Source organism: Rhinolophus sinicus, chromosome 17, assembly GCF_057876585.1.
Source record: "Rhinolophus sinicus isolate RSI-liver-muscle chromosome 17, RSI-T2T, whole genome shotgun sequence".
NCBI classification, from domain to species: domain Eukaryota; kingdom Metazoa; phylum Chordata; class Mammalia; order Chiroptera; family Rhinolophidae; genus Rhinolophus; species Rhinolophus sinicus.
In genome coordinates this window covers 15,731,756-15,757,472 of record NC_142517.1, presented here as the reverse complement: position 1 = coordinate 15,757,472, position 25,717 = coordinate 15,731,756, and the positions used below count along the sequence as shown (strand labels likewise).

The following is a 25,717-nucleotide window of genomic DNA, read 5'->3' as shown; positions in this document are numbered from 1 at the left end:
ATCACCAGCAAGAACTGAAACTTATCAAGGGAACTGGAAGAGAGGGAAAGTTTAATGAAGCCTCTCAGTGACTGCCGTGATAAAAGAAGGGGAACAGAATTTATCTCCAGACTCTACAGTAAAACCAATATTGAGACCCTTCTGTGTCAAGTACTAAGATGTGAACATTTCATAACATCCTTTGATACTGAAATTGAAATACAACATAAGTCACGCTTTAAATTCAGTGTCAGCTTTATGACACTTCTTACATTCATGCTTTTTTTGTGCATACTTTTTTCCTTCATGCATTTTAGTCAATTCTTTTATTAAGTACAAACATTAAATTACTTTTTTTGAAAAAAAAAATATTTTCCCTAACTCCTCTTCAGTATTCTTAACATAATTAACTCTTTCCTTCATAATAAACCGTTACACTTAATAAGTATTACCTGGAGGTATTATAAGGATATATTGTGCCTAACTCACAATATTAAAAGTGAAAAATTTTAAGTCCACAAAAAATTATTTCTTAGTTTTCCCAAAGAAAGACACATATCAAAAATTTCCTGTATTTTGTGATGGCATTAAAATATGTTAACATATTTCACATGTATTTATGATAATTTTTAAATGTAGTTTACTCATTAAAATATAATGACAACGAGGATTTCATGGCAAAAGCCTAAATTAATTCCATGAATTCCATTTTTCATGTGGGATTTAAGCCACTCATCTGCCCCAAGAACCATAATAACAGTTGCCTGTACCACTCTAAATTTTTCCCTTACATTTTATATTCTTCATCTGGTTATAATTATTCATGTGGCATAAAACACAACTTTCCTTATACACAAACCGAATTATCGACTATCGTTCATTGGAAAATTATCTCCTAACTAGAACGGTAAACAAAATCAAGACAGAATCTCAAGTGTGTTACTCCTTTTGGAAAGATGAGAATTTAATCTAAAGACAAAAGGGAAAATCTGTTTCTCTGCTGGAGGGTAGGAAGTAATGGCCAGTGACACATCACCCGAAAAAGGTGCTCAGCAGTTGCCAGAGTAAAACAGTAACTTTGATGCAAGTCAATTACTTTCTTGAGTCCCCACCATACTCACTTATGATCATTTACATCAGGAAAAGAGAGAAAAATCCAGGACAAAAGACACAGCTTGAGGTTAGCTGCACATGTTATGGTTCTTCATACTAAATTTATGTTAAAACAGCAAGCTAATGATTTCCAAAAGTGAAAATAATGTGTATTCATCATATTCAGCTGGTGTGTTACTAAACTTAAAGGCATTTCTGACTTTCGGTAATAAAGTAGATGACAATGTAACCATGTGACATGAAATCTAAGTTACACATGACTTTAAATTCAGAATATGCTTTTCATGAGTTCAGATAACAGTAAATATGGAGGTCATAACTCACTTGTATGAATACCCTATAATAATCTCAATCTTTTTTGATTTTCATATTTGTTTCTCTTGGAGAGAGCCACTGTACATATACAATCAGTAGTCCAACTCAAACAGTGATGGTATTTCATATAAAAATGGCAAAACTGAATAACCAGAGCATCGGGGAATTCCTGAGTTTCTACTCACCTTTTTTTTATTATTGAATTATTAGCATAAAAAAAGACCTACCCCTCAAAAATTCTAACCTTACTTGCCAAACAGCAAAAGTTAAGTACCATGGGTATACATAAAAGAGGTACCCCATTTCCCCGAAAATAAGACCTAGTCGGACAATCAGCTCTAATACGTCTTTTGGAGCAAAAATTAATATAAGACGTGGTTTTATATTATATAAGATCTGGTCTTAATAGTAAAATAAGACCGGGTCTAACATTAATTTTTGCTCCAAAAGACGCATTAGAGCTGATGGTCCGGTTAGGTCTTATTTTTCGGGAAACACAGTATATATTCAATACTGGCCTGAAAATAAAATATAAATTTAGACATAAATTTAAATTAAAAATAACAATAGTATCTATCATCAATAAAAACAACAAGGCTTTTTAAATACTACAACCCTATTATGACCAATGACCTTTTCTTCCTGAAAACAATGAACCATGTTCCATACATATCCTTTAAGGTCATACCTTCGGGTATAACTTTGCTCACCCTTTGTCTAAATACCTAAAATTTAGACAGTCTCTATTTTTGCCCTAGTCCTTGAAATCCTGGCTGAAATGCTACTTCCTGCTAAGTCTTCCTTAGCTAGAATTCCTCAGCTAGAATTCTTCCTTACCCACTCCTATACTACAGACTCTGAAAGAGGAGGGAGCTTATTTCACCTATCTCTACAGCCACACACAGAGGTAGTCAATAAATACTTACACAATGAATAAATTATCAGTCATTTTGTAGCATTTATTTCTATATGAACAGTCAATCCAGTATTTCCCCAAGATGAAAATTTAGAAAAAAAGTTATTTTAACTAGTCCCTTCATTACTAACAAATAATAGCAATTATGGTATTTGTTTTTTTTGTTTGGTTTTTTGTTCTTTTTCTCTATCAGTAAAGAAGAAAAACATAGCTAAATATAGATGTATCTTTAAACTCAGGATCACAAATCAGTACTGAAAATGTCCTCCATATTTTCATATGTAAATAAATACCACATTTATTTTATTAAAGAAACTAGAAGATTTGCAGCTAATAAATTATTACAAAAAAAGAAATGAATATGAAAAAGAAACATCTACCATGATGTTTATCATAGCATCATTTATAATGAAGGGGACCAAAAGTATTGCCTTTTGGGATACTGATTTTTAAGGCGGTTATTAAGAAAAGGCTCAGAAAGAACATCTGACCCTCCCCACTTTCCTGCCTAAGAAACTCAGAAAGACCTACACAGGAAGGAAATCAGGATGTTCACCTTAGAAACCTAATTTGAACTGAGAAGGGTGGATGGGAGAGCATCAAACAGGAGCCCATTTACTAGATTACCTCTGTCTCACTGTTTCTGAGTTGCCTAGCAAAAATTTACCTGCCACATATGGTCCACTCTTCCTCAACTACCGTGAATCACCCATTCTCTGTTTTGAAACCTACCCACCTTTTCTCTTTCGTCCAAAATGACACACGCATATGTGCCCAGTTTAATCTCACTATCTTTGGAATTTTAATTTTCATGGTTATGTGAGTTCCCCATGTATTAAAATTTGACTTTCTCCTGTTCATCTGTTTCTGGTAATTATTAGCCCAGCTAGAAGAACTTAGAAGGTGTGAGGAAAAGTATTATTTGTAGCCCCCACAATAACCACGACCACAACAAAATAAAGGAAATTGTCTCAATAACACAAAATAAGGGATAGTGCATGTTGTAATGATAGTTTAAAAATTGTATTTTCCAAGAATATTTAATTTCATGAATAAAGTATTATAAAAATGTTAGGTGAAAAAAAGTAGGTCACAAAAATAGGAAATAAGAATTACACAATGTTAAAATAATAAAAACAAAAAATATGTGTAAAAAAAATGTAGACTGAAAGGAAGCCAAATGATTTGGGTTATTTCTTGGCTGTGGTTACATTTTCTTAACATCCTGCAATGAGCATGTATTACTTTTGTAACCAGAGAGATTTATTTTAAGAACGCCATGGCAATTCTTAGCATGTACTACAAATGAGATGCCCATTAACTTCCCTATTCACTTTTCAGTGTATTACTGAGGAGAACTGGAACACTGTAATATCAAATAAACTGAGATTTCTTTCTTATGCCTATCATCTGGGACCTGCAGATGAATTTTGTGTTTTAATAAAACACTAACAACAGGGAACACCCATATGGCATAATGGCAAATTTTCAAAAAGTGTTGTTTTCCTTTATAATGACTCATGTTACTTAATGACTCTTGAATCTATCTCCAGTTAAAAAAAAACCTCAAAATTAAACAGTTAACTAAGTAAATCATTCATGCCATGATGACTCTTATCCCAGACAACACATAAGTTGTTAAAAGTCCCAGAAAGAAGATGTAATAGCAGGTACAATAATTAAAAGAAGAAGATGAAACTAAACTGGAGCCAACAAAAACCACTAAAGTTTTCTTTTCAAAATCTGATTTATGAAAAAAAAAATCTTTTCAACTTTAGAAAGCAAATCAAGCTAGAGCCAATTAAGTAGAGCCAATGGGAGCTGGGAGAGAGGGGAAGGAGGTTTACTCATTGGTTTTGATGGATTATCCACGTAGAAGGAAATAATTTCTATAGGTTTTCCTGCTTAACCAAATGGAAAGGGGCTTCACTTTCTAAGTCCTTCCCCACCCAGAAGGAATCTGCAAGATCAATGCAATTTCTTCCCATTCAACAATCCACTCTGAAACAAATTTTGAAAAAAAAATAATTAAGCAAAATTCAGGATTTTTCTGAAAAATTAGTGATGATTAATGCTGCTTAAATTTGGTTGAAAATAAGACTGGTGACATTTTCTTTTAATTTAGCAGCATAGTGTTTTTTAAAATAAATATTTTTACATATTTTCCCATAAGAAGTTATTCTTACTGTATAAAGCTCATAACACACAACTACCAATAGATAAAAACAATGACCATTTGGTGTGTCTTTCAAGCCGTTTGACTTTTTTTCAACTATCACAATCTGATGACTGATACGAAATTTTACATACTAGTTACATATGCATAGCCCATCTTTTTCTGATGGCAAAAGCTACCTGTTTGTTATAGAAATGAATAGAAAAATGTTTAAATAAAAAAATCACCTGTAATCCTACTGTTTGGAGATAAACACTGGGAAGATCTCTTTTCCATGCCTATTTTCTTTTTGTAAATCAGATTCTATATACTAGTTTGGAGGTATGACTAATTTGGAATATTCAAAATCCCATGTGGAAGACCACATAAAAAGGGATCTGGTGATTAGTTGTCCCTGATAAAGAAATGTCCAGGATTTCTGGTCATTCCTTATGAGAGCATGACACAGACAACTTTAAAAACACAGAACATTCAAGAAGTTGTATCCCTCAGGTGTGCAGAAGCCAGGCTCATCACGCATTATTCCCATGGTTTGTATGTGCAACCCCGGCATATGCATATGCCAGGACTTCATAAGTGGTTGGATCTACAGTGTGCAGAGATCAATGAAGACCGAAGGAGCCACAGATACCGATTCACTATTACAGTGAATTACTGTGCTGGCACATCAGGGCATTTACAGGATCCTGAAAGGCTACAACAAAAATGTTCTCCCATCCCCACCCCCATTCTTAAAATTAGGTGAAGTCTTATGTAAAATTCTTGAATACTGTTCTGCTGTATGAGTGTCTCAAGAGAATTGCTGTTTAGCATCAATCCAAAAACCTACTCTGCTACAGTATCTATAAGAATACCCAAATACACCCTTTTCACAGTAAGGAAGACTAAGATAGTGTAGCTAATTCACACAAAAGCAACCACCAAAAACCAAGGTACGCTTGTTCCTAAAATTTCAGTAAAACAATATAATTCAAAATTAAGATGAACTGGGGCCGGTCCAGTGGCTCAGGCAGTTGGAGCTCCGTGCTCCTAACTTCAAAGGCTGCCGGTTTGATTCCCACATGGGCCAGTGGGCTCTCAACCACAAGGTTGCCAGTTCAACTCCTCGAGTCCCGCAAGGGATGGTGGGCTCTGCCCCCTGCAACTAGCAACGGCAACTGGACCTGGAGCTGAGCTGCGCCCTCCACAACTAAGACTGAAAGGACAACAACTTGAAGCTGAATGGCACCCTCCACAACTAAGATTGAAAGGACAACAACTTGCCTTGGAAAAAAGGCCTGGAAGTACACACCATTCCCCAATAAAGTCCTGTTCCCCTTCCCCCAATAAAATCTTTTAAAAAAAAACAAAAATTAAGATGAACTGAATACCTTCAATTTCTCATCTGACCATATCTGAATAGTTTCGTGGTCATTATTACTTATATGTTTGGAAAGTCTTGACAAAAATAAAATCAAATGACATTTAAGACAGTAATTCTTTAACTTCTAATTCTTTTGGATTAATCTATTAATTAACCCGACTTTGCCCCCGTAAATCAACAGTAATTTATCTTACACAATGCACCTTGCCTATACCAGACAGAGATAAGTGCAGAAGGGTGTCCATTTCAATACTGGACCTATTACACCATAAAGAGTATTCATTCAAATGGAAAGGGGTTCAAAGCGTTGCAAAGAAAATATTATCCTTGAGTAATGACAATGATATGCTTGAATCCCACATGGAATAATTAATGAAATGTTCGTATGATTAAGACAGATCTTACAGGCTGGGTCCAGAGGCACAATCAAAAGCAAAGGGTGAAATGAGAAAGCCAACTCACTCTCAAGGGAAATCATCCACTCCATGGGAAGAAAATGGCAATAGCAATATAATACACTTTCTCCATCTAGACAAGGAACGCCAAGATATTGTACAGCAAGTATCCCCAGGGCAAATGCATGGATTAGAGAAAAATAACCCAGAGAAACACTGGATCCTACATCTGACAGAAAGGTCAGGAAAGTTGCATGCTACACATAACAGGCATTTTTCTCTCTTCATGCTGTCTTGTGAATTTTGATATGCTTCATGTTTAAGACAATTTTATTTTGTGTTCTCGGTAGTGCCCTTCTGAGAATTAACTTCAGTTAAATAATCTCTTTTGTCTAAAGGATATGTTTGGGTACAGCCAGAGAGTTTAGAGGGTCCTTATGCTAATGCTGAACAGTAATTCTCAGTTCAAGCAGCAAGTAACACATCAGACTGTTTGTTGCCTATTACAACCGTAACGTGGAAAACATTACTGCATGGAGATTTATCCCATTCCAGGGTCACGGTTGTCTTCTTTACAAACACAACATCTGTTGTTGAGTTTTTTAAAAAGTGCTCTTTATTGCCTCTAACTCACAGCCTTTCCTCTGTGATTTCATTTTGTAAATCAGGTGGATATTTGCTCTAATATAACTTTGTGTTACTACTGTAAGGAACACTGGGTTAAGAATTGAAAGATCCTGGATGCTGGTCGCGATTCTACCACTAACAAGCCGTGTGAGTTACAGGAAGAGTTTCAATCTCACTGACTCTCAATATTTGTCCCTGTGAAGTGAGACTACTTAGGATGAAGTTTCCCTCCATGCTGCATAACAGTTTATCATGAAGAAACTAAATATTTTGACAGTTAATCATAGCATTATCATAAAGTTTTCTGATTTCATATTTAGATCTGAAGACATTTTACACATTTCTTGTTCCTTTTCAGTGTTTTCTTCCTTTGAGCTTTGAGGAACTCTTGCCACAGGAGTAGAGTTTTTCAGAGATGGGGAGGTGTCTGGGGTCAGGGCAGGGAGAGGGGCTGGTAGAGGGGACACAATCAAAATGGGGTCAAAGGATATTTGCCACAACTAAGTGGCTCTAATCTTCACGTGGATTCTATCTTTTAGTCAAGTCTAATAATTCTGAATAAAATTATGAAGCAGAATGTTTTAAGCGAAATGATATGCGGTCACGTCTGAAACAAAACTCCAGTCATGAGTGTCACATCAGGGGTCATAAGCAATAATGCTTAGCCAAATACCTAGCGTGTCTTCCCAGTGAGCTTAGAGTCTATAGAGAATGTCTGTGAAACATTTCATAGACTGGATAAGTGAGAACCAACAGAAACAAATCATTAACAAGGCTTGCCCTACTCAAGTAACTACTTCGTGATCTGCTTCCTAACTTGTGCTGAATTATATGGTCTCTTGGTGTAAAATTAAGTTAGTTCGAAATATATAATTCCTGGAGACAACTGACCTCTATATTTTCTTGAAGTAAGAGTTCTGTATCTAGTATTTAAACATCACTTATTTTCATATTATTAAATCACTTCTTGACTAGTCAGACAGAAAAGGTTGGGAGGCCTTGTAAATTATTTAGGAACAAGGAAACTTGAATTATCAAATGTTTAAGAATTAGCTTTTCCAACTCTTTTCATCAATTTAATTACATTGTGAGTATTAACTCCACCAAATGAAATGTTCATTCTAATGTCCAGTGTTTTCTATTGTCTCCAATTACACGCATGCATAAGTAACCCATAAGTAACTGGTACATTCTTATGCCACTCATGTTTGACCGAGTATTATACAGAGCCCCAGAATCTTCCGTAGTTCTCCTTACTTTCTAAGTGTGCTGTTGGGACTTTTTAAAAGATCCCTTGTAGTCGTGACAAGCAGCCATCGGAATGTACATCAATATTTGTCCTCATCCTCCATATATAGATCTCCGTGTCCTTATTTACCACCATTCTACTAATGAGTAAATTCGTAGCAAACATCTAGAGGCCAGCTATCACATCAGCGACTGGTGATTTCTACAGTGTCTGCTTACATAAAAATATCAACAAGCAAGAGACTAATAACCAAGAGAGATTAAACATGGAGTTTGACAATGTTTCTACAGGGAAAAAGTATAATATCGCAAAAAACAACGCGATTTTTAAAATAAAAAGTTAAAGTAAAATTTGTGGTCGGTGAGAGAAACACACATTTAAACCTTGGCGATCAAACTGTTTCCTCTATTTTGGCATGAGCGAAAAAAATATTCCCTAGCTATGGCCAAACAGGAAGAGTAGTCAGTTGTAGGGAAGAGATTCAGGAATTAGCAAACTGCTGGAGCTTCACATTTGTTTCTTTCTTCCATGAAGAAATTACTGTTCTTGTCTATGTGAAGAAACACATAAGGCCTTAATTCTACACATCTAGATAGTCAGTGTACATGAGAATCACCTACGGGATTGGTAAAATTAAGATTCCTGTGCTCCACCACCAGGCGCTTTCATTCAGCCGTCCTGGGATCGGTCCAAGAACTTGTAATTTTGAAAAACACACGGTAAATTCATTCTGTGCCAGGAAATTCAAAAACACGTCTCCTGTACTGTCGGAACACAGGCTACCTGAACAGTCCAAAGTGCTACACAGAGAGGCAATATGCTGAACGAAGAGTCTGTGCATTTGAGCTAATCAGAGCCTCCTCCTTTCTCATCCCCAAATATTAGTATCAGGGCCATCGACCCCAGCTCCGTGGCTGGCCGGCTCACCTAAGCAGCGGTAGGGAATCACGATGTGGCCGTGGGTCTTGCACTGCTTACGGCCCCTCTTGCACCAGTTCTGGATGGTCACTGGTTGATTGGCTTCTACCACATTGGTGATCTGCAGTTCAGGGTAGACCTGGGGAGCACACAAAAAGGGTACATTGTTACCTGAGTCCGGGGCTAGGCTGGCATGAGCAAGCACTTGATAACCACCAATGCTGTTATTTGAAGGTATCCCCAACACTCAAGCCTGTTCTGAGGCTGATATAGCTTAAGAAATTCAGGGTAAAGAAAAAGACGTAAGTGACAAGCACTCCATTATTCCACTCAAAACATTAAGCAATGTGACTTTATTTTATTGCACCCATGCAGGCTTAAAATATTGTTTTTCCAGGGGAGATAAAAGAGAAATAGGGGGAGAGGTACCTGTTCGAAGCATGGCGCAAATTTTCAATGCTGAGTAGACTGGTGTGAAGATGATAATCTGAAATGTCCTAAATAGATGTTGTAGTCGATATACCTGGGGATATTACCTTTACAGAAATTCAACCCACTCCTATCTTAATAATTAGGAAAATATTTTACACAAAGGATATGACACATAACAAGCTTTCTAGATAAAAATCCTTTTCTTTATTCAAAGTAATTTACATAAGAATAATTTATCAAACGGTTATCAGAGCTGTCATTTAGATTAAAAAATGTATTCATGAATCTCTTCCCTTGAGAACTAACCACAACCCTTTGCTTTGATTACCGTTCTCAATAAATCATGGTGTTTGCTGAGCACTTGGAATGACACATGAAATTTGGATCAACTGAGATGTATTTGTGAAATAGCAAATCATTTCTATTTATGAATAACCAGTAGAGATTTGAAAGAAAATATAACCATAAAAATATCTAAAATGAGCATTCTCTTGCATAAATCTTGCATTTCACCAGGGGTTCTGGTTTGCCAGAGAAGCACAGTGAAGAGAGAGAAGCATGAGGCTGGAGGGTATAAGCAAGGGAATGGTTATAACGATGGGGCATGAAATCTAAAGAGGAAGGAAGTGAGAACATGAAGGGAGTGAAACACAGCAAAAAGGCTGTCATATGAGTCTTGGTGTGAGCTACCGAATTTTGGCAAAAAGGTACCGAAGAAAGTGAAGAGATGAAAAGTAGTACCTGGAGAGTCACCGAGTTAAAATTAAGACTTTGGAGGAGGAGTTACAGTTATTGGTCATTGCAAAGTGTGTGATACGACCACCAGAGGGAACGGCTGATAAAGAATGATAAAGGCAAGATGGCTGAAGGAATGAAAATCACGGGCCTGAGAAACTGGAATAGTAGAAGGATCATGGTGGTTGATAGAAAAATCACTTAAAAATCATGAAATGAGCGGCTGTTTCGATGAGAGAAAGCCAGGAGCTAACACTGTGAAAGAGAAGGGAGAGTGTCGCTGAGGACCAAAGATGGCCAGATGACAAGCAGAGGACAGGGGTGATGTAGCTGAAGGGGGCGTACGCCACAGCTGGTGTGGGGGTTGTTTCAGGGAGCAGGGGGAGAATGGTTTGGATGTGAAAATGTGGAGGAAGGAGGACCTCTCTAGGCGCCATGCCCTGAGGACTGAGAGAAAAGACACCTAGTACCTGAGAAGGACACAGGCAGCAGTGGCTCTGGGAGAGAACCAGGTTTCAGAGCAAGAAGATGGTGTCCACAGTGTGGGGAAGTTTGCTGCTGATGGTCAGTGACATTCAGAGAGCTTGCCATGATCCTGTCTTTATTTAAAATGCTGATTTTTGTTGTTGTTCACTGTGAATTTTTTGCACTAATGTTTCCTTTTTTTAAAGACAGCATTAAAATATTATCTAATCTTGATTCCTGAGTGCCTCACTCACCTCACCTTAGTCTCTGACCTGAGATAAATCAGTAGGAAAAAAAAAAAAAGGCAATGAGAACAGATAAAAACTGTGGGACATTCAGACAATTTAGCGCTGAAAAGAAATGACCTATCCAACCAGGAAAAGATGTGGAGGAACCTTAAATATGTTGGGGCCCAAAGCAGGCCGCCCCCAAATATCCCACAATGGCATATTAATTATTTCGAATTAAAATCGCTTGAGAATCAAGCAGGAGTGGGAGAAGTTCTCTGACTCTCCTCTAGCTCCCTAAGTGCAGAAGATTAATCTCCATGTAAAAAGTCCCTCCCTGCTATACTCGTAAGAGAGCTGAGGAGCAGACTCAGGAAGAGACAGCCTTGTCTCCAGAGAGGATCCAGAGCTGAGAAGCTTATATAAACAAACACTTGTGAGTTTTATTAATTTACTGCCCCAAGCCTACTTTCTACTTAAATTCCTTACTATGTACTCCCAAACCTATGCTTCTTGTCATGCCAAATCTCCACTAATTTATTGTTTGTTTCTGTGAAGGACGGATAAACAGCCTGCTCCACTTCTCTCACAGAGTTATCCTTTTAATTCTCCCTTTGTACACATGATAAAACGTGGGATTTTCTCCTGTTATTCCACCTGGGGTCAATTTATTAGTAGCCCAGTCAGAAGAACTCCAGAGGGGCGGAAGGGGGCATTCCCTCTCCCCTGCAAATGACTATTACTAAGCGAAAGAAGCCCATCTAAAAAGGCTCCATACTGTATGATTCCAACTACATGACATTCTGGAAAAGGCAAACTTTCGAGACAGTGAAAAACACCAGTGGTTGACAGGGATTGGGGGGGCAGGGATGACTATAAGGAGCACAAATGATTTTTTTAGGGCAGTGAAATTATTCTACATGATACTACAATACTGAATACGTACATGTGTCCAAACTCAGAGAATGTACAACACCAAGCGTAGACCCTAATGTAAACTGTGAACTTTGGGTGATGATGTGTCAATGTAGGTTCATCAATTTTAACAAACGTACCACTCTGGTGGGGGTGCTGATAATGGGGGGGGAGGGCAGGTGTACATGGGCAAGCTCTTGTACTTTCCTCTTAATTTTGCTGTCAACCTAAAACCGCAGTGAAAAAGTCTGTTTTTTTAAATAATTAAATATAAAAATAAGGCACTGATGATCAGTGTAGCGTGGGATAAATTCAGTGGTGAAAGCATATGCCATGAGAACATTAAAAAAAAGATATCTAAATCAGAATTCTGGGGTGGGGGGAAGGGTTTTAAGAAAGTTACTCTTCAAAAACAATGCCCGTAACTTAGCTTCCAATGGAAACAGCTGCCTTCTCTTTATTTTATTTTGTAGTTAAGTATCTTAACACTACCCTGCATGCATTTCAGTCACAGATAATGCTCAACTTGAAAATGCCACTAAAAATTTAATATCTTCATGGCTTTTTTTCTATAGGATGAAAGGTAAAGTGGTCCTTTGAGAAGTCTCCCATCACCTTTCTTTGTTTATTATGTCACAAAAGTACAACACTCATGAGTCATCAACTCTGTGACACTAGAGAGTCTGACCTGAGGGACACGGCTTGATGTGCAGTAAAGTGTGAGCTACTGCATTCTTCAAAAGGGGTTCCAGCTGCCACTTCACAGAAATACTATCCCTGCTGAGAATTTTCCCAGGAGCTTTATGCTTTCTATAAATCCTGTGGCAGGCAGTGAAGTCACATTGTCTTCCTTTCAACTCAAAACCAAAAATCTGTTTGCAAGGTACAAATTGAGAAATTGGAAAAAAGGGTCACTGGTTCAACGGCACACCATCTTCAGTTCCCTATGGTAATATTTGGGGCAACGGAGCAGTAATTTATTCTGTGGCAAATTTTCTAGCAACAGGGATTCTCCCCCAAAGGTCACTGCAGCTTCACGGAGGGGATCAGCCAAACATAGAATTTACTTAAGTTCTCACCACAAAAATCTAGGGCATATATATGTGTTATTTCCTGTGTTTCAACTTCTCTCTCCAGAACACTGACAATTGTTAATATGCAGATTGATGAGATTATGAAATTTGAACTGTAAATCCCATGCATAGTTTACCTACGGCCCTATGATGAAATGGCAGCAGTAACGTCAACCCGATTCACCTACTTTTATTCAGAAACAAGGACGTATTCATTTGCACCTGCCAAAGAAAATAACATTTTGCTGTCCTAAAGTCAGGTTTATTGAAAAAGGGGAGGAACATCAGCAATTAAGGTAACAACATTTCTTCTGAACGCAGCAAGTCCCAGTTAGTCAAAGTGATGACCACATTGGAACAAGCAAACTGCGACTCAGAAAACATTTAATAAAAAAAAAAAATGAAGGGTTCTGACAAAAATTCCAAGTACTACACACCTTAAGAAGATTCAGTATATGACCAGGGACAAATAAACAGTTTATGTGGAAACGATAGCATAGCTCAGAGTTTTTGGCAAGGGTAAAAATGAACTAGACACGCAAAAGTGTTCGTGGCTAGTTAAGTCCCTGACTTTTCGCCATAATTAATGACAAGCATCAGTTCAATGTGTTATATTTTCTTTGCTGCATCTCAAATCATAACATAGGAAATAAAAAGATCTGAATTCCTTCAGCTGTTTAATTTGCATATTTTCCAACACATGCAATAGATTTATTGCTAACACAAGAAGCACTGCTGATAATTTGCTCATACAGCAAATCGCCTCTTTTATATGGCCCTCTTTTCTAAAATGTTTCCTCTGTAAACCCCAACTATTTTCTTTACTGTTAAAATAAGACTTTAGAGAACTATAAGCTATATTAATAAAAACTTAAAGCAGAAGCAAATCCAGGCCTATGTCAGTTAAACTTGAAAAGCAAACTGTCCTCAGTTCCTACAAATCTTCCTGGATGACAGCTGCATAGAGCAGTTACTGAATAAATACATACACTATGCTTCTAATACACTCTCACCTAAGACCCTTACACCACACTGCACATCCCAAGCCCTTTAGGGGCCCCCACGTGGACAAACCTCCTGCACTCCAAGTATAATACGATGATAATCCCCCTCTGCTACTTCAGGAATGCCTTCTGGTATCTATCACACTGTGCCTCAGGTATCTGTACCATCTTCCCAGTGAAAATGCTCTCTCCTAAAGGGCAGGAAACAATAATTTGGCTCCCTGTCACCTCCTTATGGCACCCCACATCCATTATCTTTGCTTTAAGGCTATCATAAGGCTGCCAAGCCCGTACCCCTTCCCTGGGGTGCCCCAGCACCCAGCCTTCTGAAGGCGTACTCATTACTCATCAGTGAGTACTTGAGCTCTGCAGCTCCATCCGTAGAGCTGATTAGAGCTGGAAGAAGGCAAACTGTAAACAGCATTCTCTTCCTCAAGAGTTTTGAACTGGCACATACACGCTCTAGTTAAATGAGGGGAACACCTGACTGGCAGGCAGGGGGAGTCACGGCCAGAGCTGGTGCTTATCAAAACCAGCAGGTGAAAGGGAACTAGGGACCTGGAAGCAGCAGCTGGGTTCAAGGAGAAGAGGAAGACGGGCAGCGAGAGTGACGCTAAGGTGAGCGAGACAGACCTACAGGACAGAGGATCAGAGGGGACTGCCGGCTGACCCACTGCTCCACGTAGCATGGCATGTCCTTTTCAATATTCCCTGTTTAAACAGAAGCTACTTTGGTAGCTTTATTGAGAACAAAACCCAAGGAAATGGCTTAGCTCCTGTGTTGGTTTACTAATACTCTCTCCTGGATCCCTTCAATCTCTGCATCAAAGCATTCTATCCAACTACTCTTATCTGATCACCGGCCACTTTCCACCTCCCACAACCACTTTCTACCTCCTATGCCACTTCTGTGCCCTCCTGCCCTGTCAGACGATGCACTCCTTGAAGGCAGGGACAATGATTCACTTTTGGGTTCTCTCAACAGCAGCCAAAGCCGTGATAGCCCAAGACGTGCCTGACAAATATTGAATGAATATTTCTGGGTAAGTTCAGAATCCTTTATTGGAGGGAAGTTCGGTATATATTAACCTCCCACTGGGCATTATTAATGTATCTCTTAAATCAGCTAAATAATATAGTTAGATTCTGAGTTGTTGAGAAAAATGAGCGTCTCAGTGCCTTCCAATATTATTCTTCCAAGTTTGATGTGGCAACTTATACAAATAATAGAATCTTATATAAGAAGCAGTAGACTAATGTTAATAAATATACAACTGAGAACTATGCTTAGGAATAATTAAAAGTCAGGCTCTCACTTAGGCTAAGAGGGCCCATCCCCTGGTCCAGAAATCTGAAAAGCAGCCTCCTCTTTTGGCCATAGAAACACTCTTTATTTTTGAAAGCTAATGTATCAGTGCATGAACTTTTCTTAAAAAGGAGAGCTGAAGTAAATCCAAATATTAACAGCCAGGAGAACGGTAAAGTAGAAACAATTTTAGATCCTTAGTCGAAGGCTGTAGTTGATAGCCTAGGTGGTTTTTGCTCACTACAGAAAAATACTTTAAAACTTGGTTACCACCAGAATGCTTTCATTCTAAATTTTAAAAATCTAGAAAACTTTCTCTCTCTCTCACTCTGGCTATCCAAATTAGAAATACATTAATCTCAGACAAGATGACATTTAAGTTGTTAAATATGCAAAGCAAGAAAAACACTGATGATATTTAAGAAAGCCAACCAAAATGTAGTAATATATATAGAAACATAAAAATATTTCTTTAAGACATGTTGTCAGAGTCTTACAGAAATTTTCCTATCCCTAATATTAAGAGCAAATAGGGGAACCCTCTTAGTCCTTTTTGCAAACAAGATACCTGGGATAAAGGATTAATGCCAAAAGTCTTACTTACACATGACTAAATTCCAAAAGACTAAGGATATTTCAAGAACACAAAGTCAAATGTGGTTAGGAAAAAGCCCGAAACAGTTAATGTGCAGGCCAATGGGTCTGTTACTAATTCTGAAAATAATGTGCTAATTATGGTTCTTTCTAGTCATTCAACTTTTGAAATCAATTTTAAGCAACGTCTCAAGGAAATTTCTTTTTTGAAAAAAGTGCTAACAATTATGTAGTGTTAATAAAATGGCAGTTTAAACATGTAAGTCAGAAGTTAATAAATAACATTCATCTTAGTCAATTTACAGCTCTGCCAATGGAACGAGCAACACCTCTCCACAAGGGGTTTTCCAAAAATAATGCAGACCTTGCAGGAGGCAAGATCAAGAACTTGCCTTCTAGACTTATCCAGGAACAAGAGTGACTAGATTTGATAATTATTGAAGATGAGTGATAGGTACAGGGCGCATTCATTATACCATTCTTTCCACTTTTCATATACGCTTGAAATTTTGAATTAGAAAGAATGAAAAGTAGAAAACTAGCCCAGCAGAAACAGAGTCAAATTTCTAAATTTACATTGCATTAAAAAAAAAAAAAAAAAAAAACAAGTACAAAAACAAACCAAGATCCCAATAGTATATTCTGATAGTCACTGGCACTTAAGAACATATACCTAAAACAAAGAATCAAAAACTCTATAGCAGGGGCGGCCAGTTAGCTCAGTTGGTTAGAGCGCATGTTCTTAACAACAAGGTTGCCAGTTCAAATCCCGCATGGGATGGTGGGCTGCGCCCCTTGCAACCAGATTGAAAATGGCGACTGGCCTTGGTGCTGAGCTGCGCCCTCCACAACTAGATTAATGGACAACGACTTGACTTAGAGCTGATGGGTCCTAGAAAAAACACACTGTTGCCTAATAAATTTTTTTAAAGTAAACAAAAAAAAACTCTACAGCAAAATGGTGCAGAGGTAGCCTAATCATGGGCTAGCTTCATCTGAAAGCTCTTACATGTCCGTTTCCTTCTCAAAGAACATATCCAAGAGGAGAATAAGGAACATATATAATAACTGAGGATTGGCTATGTGCCAGAGAGTTTTATTGCAAGTGTTTTATGTGTAGCAAGTCATGTCATTCTCTATCAGTTAGCAATCGCTCCATTTCCTAGAAGATGAAATCGATGGAGCTGGACATACCGAAAGTAGCTGTCATTTCTGAACACTCAAGGAGGACATTAATTGTAAGTGTAACACTACTAACACGTTAGCATACAAGCCCAAACAAAGTCTGTCCTAAACAATACATTTGTTTCTGGATTAAAATGATGAACTTCCTCCTTTAAACATGTCTGGCATACAAAGAAAAAGCCTATCAAACTGTTTTCAACATAAATTCTTTTAATAATAGTTAGGGATATCGAAAACAGAGTAACTTATTTAATTGAGAAACAGAACTAGAAACCAACTGAAAATGTTCTCTGCTTACAATTTAATGAGGTGCTGAGAGGGAACGTGCAGCTGATGAAACACTACTGCAATAATGGGAAGTGTGAGCGGCGCCGTTTGCACCATGACGGCCTCCTGGAAAAGCAAGGGGCATATAAGGCTGTGGGGCATTGCCTATTTCCCAATAATGTGGCCCAAGTCTGTTTTTCACACTGTGTATAAATACATTGTTATATATGTACAATTATATTCAGAGCTGAAAAATATTGTCCAAGAACCTTGTTTGATCTCACTCTTATTCTGAAGTGCTGAATGTAAAAACAAATGGCGGGGTGGGGGTGGGGGGGTGGACAGCGGAGCACACCAAAAGAGATAGGACACAAATGAGACAACACAAACAGATGTGTACACATGTACATATAAGCCTAGATTCTCATTCTTGGCCAATTTATGGCCGATTTTCTTATTTTTAAAATATCCAAACACTACCATTTTATTTGCTAAGTATACCTCAATAGAGCTAAAAAGCAAAAGAAAATTTACTCCAGGAAAATAAAATTTAATACACAAAATGTCAAATATAAAAGTCTGTAGTATATTACTGCAAATATGTAATAATGGAGTACGCATATAGGCAGTAACGACAAAATGTTGAATCAAACATTAATTTGATAACATGATAATTGTGTGAAAAAAATCCAAACTGGTTTCTTCCCTTTTAGCTCTAAACCCTACGATTTGTTAAAGCAATCACTATATTTATACAGGCCATTAAAGCATACGATATATCCATTCTCATATATAGGTAGTTGGATTCCTCGATTTGAAAATTGCTTCACTGAATAGGAATTTTTGGATCTTTCCCAAACCACAACACAATGTACATGGGCTTGTGATTTGTGGATCAATTGAAAGCCTACAAAGCTGGACAGCACACAGCAAAACCAAAATGGACAAGTGTGTACCACAGCTTCTGCCACAGCACCATGTACAGTAGACCCTCGAAATTGGTTAGATTAAAAAGATCGCATGCGTTGTTTGTTTGTTAAAATTAATTTTAATTCCACATTGCTATGGAATGAAAACAAGGCTGAGAACCAACTCTTGTCTGGGAATCCCACGTTCGGTTACAGGTTTTAGAGGAGAAAGTTGGGCAAAGTTAATGGCTTTGTTCAACTCATCGAACAGGCCGTTTTTGTTTTGTGTGGGTGCTGGCCTGCTCTGTTCGATGATCCTACTAATTCATATACAAAAAAATGGTTCATTTAGAGGAAGAACATTAAAGAAACAGAAAATACATATCATTAGCTGTGGAAAAGAAAACACTCAGGGAAAAGCGAGTGTACCCATAATCTAATAGAAGAGATGACACACAAAGCTGCATTCACCTGTCTAACTTTCCCAGCTGGAATCTCTGCCACTGCTTGAGGCTTCACCTGTTCCAAACTCCCTCCAGAGACCTGCCCCCAGGGTGAGTTAGCAGAGCCACTGACACCTGCTCCAAGCCCCTACCTCACACTAGGTGCTCTTGAAGTTAGGGATACAGAGCGGGGGCGGCAGGACCTACATTGTTTTATGTTCTCTCCTTAAGAGGAGAAAGAACGGTGCTGAGCCTCATACTTGTCATTTAATTTGACAGTGTTTAACTTTTATAACACACATCTGCATGTTCTTATCATAAAGGGAGACTTGCTCTAAGACTGTTGAAGCAGCTCGCCTGGGCTGCTCAGGTATCAAAGAGCAAAGGCTGGATTTGAACGGAGGTCTGTCCAGTGGCAAAGGCCGTGTTCCCCCCACTGCACTTGACCCCAAAGGCTCCCTTTTCACAGCATCTCGTATACAGTGAGGTGGATGAGCAGGGTGATCTTGCATGTTCCTTTCTGCGCTAACATCTTGAGATTTGAATTCCTTGCTCTCCCTAATCCAACCTACCCTTGGACACAGGCTTATACTTCTAAAACGTGTCTTGCCCAGAAAACACTCATGCTAAAAACAATCCCATAGCTCATGCTTATCTCTAGGATCACACTCCAAATCGAGAGACTTACAACCAAGATTCCTCTACTTTGCAGCCTGTTCCACCTTTCCACTCTTCTAACTTCTTTTTTCAATTATCTAATTGAATATTTACAATGTGTGATCGAAAAATTAGGTGAATACTGCTACCGAGTGCCATCCAACAGAAAGGCAGGGAGCTTCAATACGGGAAGTGGTGCGTTGAACCTTAGGTCACAGTGTGTGACAAGTTTCAACTTGTTGGGTGGAGTCAGTCGGGTGTGAGCTACGGTTGAGACAAGGTGTGCTTTAAAGTGTGCTGTAAATCATCCCCCATTACAATAACACTATGTTCACACATTGCTTCTGATATATGGCAATTTCTGCCAAATAAAAACATTACAGTGTGTCCTCATCCACCTTATTCAGCAGATTTGGCACCATGCAACTTCTGGCTCTTCCCGAAAGTCAAAATGATTCAGGACATCGAGGCAGCCACGACAGGGAAACTAAAGACACTCACAAAAGAGGACTTCCAGAACTGCTTCAGAAAGTGGCAAGAACGATGGGATAAGTTGTTTGAAGTGAGGGGGAGTATTCTGAGGGGTATTAATGGTAATGTGTCTTCTACTGTAATACATTTTTGAAAATTTAAATATTCACTGTATTTTTGATCACATCTTGTATATAAGTTTCTTACCAGCCAAAAGTGGTGTCTTGCCGCCACTCAGCAACACATGGCACAAAATCCTATCCTGACTGAATACATGCAATAAATATTTGCTAAATTTGGGAAGGAACAAGATCCTTTAGATGAAAAATCAAAAGACACTTCCAATGTTTTCTTCTCCCATCCCCAAGCCTTTGGTTTAAATAAAACAATGTTTTAAAAAATGTTTTTCATTTCATTTATGAGGACAGTAAAATCTAAAACTTCTCATTTTTGTTCCTAGGCTTTAATATGTTTCAAGGAGAATATTATCCTAGTTTTGTTCTATTTATATTTATACGACTTCCGGTTCCTTAGGCCAATGTTTGGGTACTGAAACAGTTCATTAAGGCAAGTGGCCACTTTAGGCTGTTAAATGATGAATAATTTATATAGTTATTTTCAAGTTGTTTCCGTGATGGCAGCACTTTCTGCATCTAGTATAGAATGAAGGGAAGAAGCTGCTATTGAAAGGACCACAGAGGAAAATAATAATTGAGGGAATGTCTGTTGTGATCATCTGTGATTATACACAAACTATCCCAAAACTTAGTGGCTTCAAACAATAAATATTTCTTATCTCAGTTTCTGTGGGGTTAGGAACCTGGAAGTGGCTTAGCTGAGAGTTCAGAATGTCAGCTGCGGTCACATGAAGGCTTGATTAGGTTACAGGATCCACTTTCAACTGATTCACTTGCATGCCTGTCCAGCTGGCTATTGGCAGGAGGCTTCAGTTCCTTGCCATGCCCGTGCCCACAGTGCTTCTTAGTGTCCTTATGACATGGCAGCTGACTTCCGCTATGGCAAAAGTATGCAAGGTAGAAGCCACAGGTCTTTAATGACCTAACCTCAAAAGTCATACACCATGATTTCTGTAATATCTTGTTGGTTTTACGAGCTTGGACAATTAAGTTCATGAACTCATCCTAGAAAAAGTGCTACATACCTCACTGCTGAATATCACTATGGTCACCTTCGAAGTACTCCCCTTGGGTAGCTATACACTGATGCCAGCGCCTAGTCCACCCTTCAAAGCAGTTTTGGAAATCTTTTTCTGGAATGGCCATTAGTGCTGTCATCATATTACCCTTGATGTCCTGAATGCTAGCAAAATGTCTTCCTTTCAATATTTCCTTTATCTTCAGGTAAAGAAAGAAGTCATTGGGGGCCAGACCATGTGAGTAGGGAGGGTGTTCCAATACAGTTATTTGTTTACTGGCTAAAAACTCCCTCACAGACAGTGCCGTGTGAGCTGGTGCATTGTGATGCAAGAGCCATGAATTGTTGGTGAAAAGTTCAGGTCGTCTAACTTTTTCACGCAGCCTTTTCAGCACTTCCAAATAGTACACTTGGTTAACTGTCCAGTTGGTACAAATTTGTAATGCATAACCCGTTTGGTATCAAAAAAAGTTAGCAATATTATTGCAACAAGTTCGCGAATTTAATTGTCCAAACTGTTCTTATATGTCAGCCCTGCACAGTGTGAAAGGCCTGCACATGTAGACACGACTCAGAGGAGGGAGGCAAGTATCACGGGGAGTCATCTTGAAAACTAACTACTATGTAATAATTTGGACTATCTCACAATTCTGTGGGTTGACTGGGCGATTCCTCTTTTTCACACAGTGGTGTCAGCTAGAGTACTTTCAGGGAAGATTGCAAAGTCCAACCTAGCCTTGCACACATGGCTGGTGTAGGCAGCTGGCTGGGAACTCAGGTAGGGCTACTGATTGAAACCCTCTGTTCTCTCCCATTTGGACTTGTCCACATGGCTGCCTTCCCAGAGCACAAAAGAAATTTCTTTGCCTTCTTAAGGCTTATACCCAGAACTGAACCTGTGTCACTCCCACTCTTCTACTGGTTAAAGCAAGTCTTACGTCCAACCAATATTCCAGGGGAGGGTATAACTTCTGGAAGGCATAATTCCTCAGAAGCAAACCTCGTGTGAGCAGGTAGAGAGCAAACTCTGCAAGCTCTCTGGTCTCTTCTTATAAGGGCACTAATCCCATCACGAGGTGCCCACCCTCATGATCTCATTTAACCCCAATTACCTCCCAAAGGCCCCACTTCCAAATACCATCATGTTAGAGGTTATGGCTTCAATATATGAAATGGGGTTGGGAGGACACAAGCATTCGTATGATAGCAGTCCTCAATACACATTTGATGAAGAAAAGAAAGAAAATCCTCAAATTGTGCTGACTGTGCTAATAAAAGAAAAATACAAAGAAAGGCAAATATTTGAACGAAGACTGAGCAGAAGAAGCATTACTATGAGGACCAGGAAAGAGGAGGAAATATATGGGCACATAGAATTTGGAGGATTTGGGATAAAAATGCAGATTAAACAAGTAATTGATTTAAACCATAAGTTTATCTTCCCAATAAAACTTTATAAGGGCTTATAACCAGGAACAAAGGTAAAAGACTCAATTTTCACTTTTCTCCTTAATTTTCCCCTTGACCCAGGACAGGACAGAAGAAATCAGGGAGCAAAAATGATAATATTTATAATAATAACAACAAAACTAACAGGAACACATGCAAATTGAGAGGAACCTGAGACTAAGACAGACTAGATAATTCATCAAAATAATAATATTTGACACATCATATTAAGCTAAGTGTCAACAAGTACAACGTGCAGCTTATATGGGGAAATCCTCTGAAAAAACAAATTTAACAAGTGAGTTACACTGGTTAGCAAAAAGTCAAAATGAGGTCATGGTCATGCGTTCCATTGATTTCCTTCTGTCCTAGGTCCAGAGAATGCTAACAGCTGCCTCTCTCACTCAGCCAGCTGTCTCTAAAACATCTGTGTTTTGGTCACAACAGGGACTGAGTAAGCACAAAGAGAAAAAAATTATTCACCACGATTGGGAGAAAAATAATCAGTAAATGAGTAGCACTGTAAATGGTAACTAATAGTAATGGTTTGGTTTTTTTTTTAAAGGAATTTGCATAATGATAGATGACAAAATATAGTGGATAAATATCTTCATCATGCTGAACAAAAATGCTCATTAACCTGGAATTCTATACTTAATTAAGTCATTGTTCAATAAGAACACCAACTTCTGGAAATAACTAAGGTGACAGATACACAAAAAAATAAATAAATAAAAGGAGGAATCACAATAAATAAGAATAGAGATGCTCTGGTAAAAGGATTGGCTGTAAACAATAAATTCACTTAAAGAGAGAACTTCCAACTACGGGAATTATGTCAAAAGAACAGACTGTCAAATTACAATGTTAAAAATACAGAAGTAACATAATTCACAGAACCTGTGAGAAGGGGAGGCAGAAAAAATCATGAATATTATTCCCTGTGGCTTTCAAGGAATCAATCAATACTGTCAAAAATAAAAACATGGAATTAAAAAGGAAAAGAATAAAAAGGAAAACTACCATTTTCCAATAACACAAAAAAATTCAATCCGACAAATTATTCATTATTCTAATTATAGAAAAGAAAAATATCAAAATACCCACAAAGTGGGAAGTAGCAAGAAGACCCTAAAATATCAATAAGGAATATTCTAGGTAGTTCACGATGCATCATTCAATAGAAAATGTCCAACTCTGTTTAAAAGTTCTGAGGAAATATTTCCCCCCACCCATACTCTCCCCAAAGCTGGTTAAAGTTAGGATGTACTATGAATTCCCTCAGCCACCCACTCTCTAACCTATAAAACTTTGCTAATCCACGGTGTTTCTAAGCCCAGTATGTTGGACTGCGATCATATTTCTATTTTGCCCTCTGCCACCTTCATCCCCTCTCCCCACACCATGCGGCTCAGGTCTGTCTGTCAAACAGTGCACACACGCACATGGCAAATGCAGGCCAGTCCCAGCACTGAGTCCTTGTGCCAAAGGGAGATGTATGACCCAGGGCCCAGCAGAATCTCTCCTTGGAATTACAGTGCGCACTGGCAGAACGTACTTGGGAAGACAAGCTACTCCCAGAGCTACTGACTGCCAGCTTTCCTGGCCTCCTAGAGGAAGCCCCTCTTAGCAGGAGAAAACGAGGTGAACATAAAGAACAGGCAGAAAACAAGAAGGACCCCGATAGAGAAATTCCAGGCAGCACTGAGTTTTAGTTCCAGTATTTGAAGACTGGATGCCTTCTGGATGCCTTCGTTAAAATTGTATACACTACCCCCACCCCAAGATCCTTCCCATCTGTGGGAGAAAATATCCTCCATGTGTAAGATGTTTAGTGGGTTCCGTCATCTGGTAACAGAAACTGGCTAATTAACCCACCCTTACTACTTCCCCATCTTTTCATTTTCTTTCCCTTTTTTCCTCTCCTTTCTGAGACTCAGCCACTCACTTGTCCACTGGATCCCATTTCTCCCAACATATCTTAGCCTAGTTTTCATATAATAGACACCCACCCTTCCCACAGTTTAGCTTAAAGCTTCCTTTAGGCCAAATTCCTTTCCTTTAAAAAAACCCCACAAAGACACAACAAAAAACAAAGCCTTTCCCTTTTCCTAGCACTGCCCTCAAGCTCTAGGTCTACTCTCAGAGTCCACAGATGTCTTCACCATCCATTCATGTAACCTACTGCAGTTTCACTTCTAGTCCATTGAAATTGCTATCCCAAGATCAACAACGACCTTTTATTTGCCAAATTAGAACATTTTGTTATACAACAATGTCCAAAACTTAGAAATGGGCAAAAAAGATTAGTGGGTGTCGGTCTTAGCAGTCAAATGCAGGTGTCGTCTTCCAGAGCTTGAGGGTGGTGGGGAAAGAGGCTCAGATTCTACAGGGTGTGTTCACCTCATTCACTGGCTATCGACTATGCTATTTCAGGGCTCCATAAGGGTAGGTACTGTAGAAACAAATAGCAACGCAAGTGTTTCCTGCCCCATGCAATACAGAGCAGATGACCTCTAGTTAGTTGTAAAATGAAGTTTGTTGGAGAAAGAATTTAAATCTCTCCAAGTCAAACTGGACTAGGTAGAACACCTTTCAAGTTACCTCATAAAATAATGAATTGAATAAAATCTTCGACGGGTGCTCACTTTGCAAGAGAGTGACGATTTTGCCTTGTCAAAACCTATACTTCAACTACTTTTGGTGTACACCACGCTGGACCTGTCATCACCTCCCACGTTCAGAAACCAATCTGGCTTGACATCCAACACATAACATCTCCTAGTTCTGATCCTAGGTCTCTGGCCACTGCTCCTCCACTGATGCCATTCTTTCTCTTTGCTCCCCTGAAATGCTGCCAATTCCCCAAGGTTCTTTCCCAGGACTCTTCCCCAAAGGCATCATGAAAGTGAAATGCCAGGTAGCTGGCACTTTGTTAATGTTCAATAAAAGCTATTCGGTAGTAGCACTGTGATCATTGTCGCCATGTGCCATCCTCACATCGCCTGTTTTTATCTTGCTAACATTATTTTACAAGCCTTTCTCTCCCCTAGATCCCACTTTAGGTACAGGTCCTGTGTTCTACTCATCACTGCATCCTTAGCACCCAGAGATATACACTGTTTGGTGAAGAGAGAAGCATTGGGCTCTGAAAAGGTATTCATTACCTTGCAATAAAATATTTTTCATGAAAGATGTATTAAAAAGGGCCCACATAATCCTGACTCCCAACCACCAGTAAAGGTCTGGAGATCTCTTCACTGCACCCTCCCTCTCCCACTTGTTAGATTGTGGGGTCTGAGACCTTTGTAGCCCCGTCATTGGTGGCACGTGGTAAAGGGGGACGGCAGCACTGGTCCATGAAAATGAAACCTAATGGA

General features: G+C 38.7%; 1 protein-coding gene across 6 annotated transcripts in view; it reads right to left on the bottom strand.

Annotated features, from left to right (window-relative positions):
- APP (amyloid beta precursor protein) overlaps window positions 1-25,717 on the bottom strand; it is a 244,331-nt gene that overhangs the window by 162,373 nt on the left and 56,241 nt on the right. For all 6 annotated transcript variants that reach the window (XM_019729863.3, XM_019729864.3, XM_019729865.3 and 3 more), the window contains exon 3: window positions 9,061-9,190. In XM_019729863.3, coding sequence (XP_019585422.1) covers window positions 9,061-9,190 — 130 coding nt within the window. The remainder of the gene's footprint in view (window positions 1-9,060; window positions 9,191-25,717) is intronic.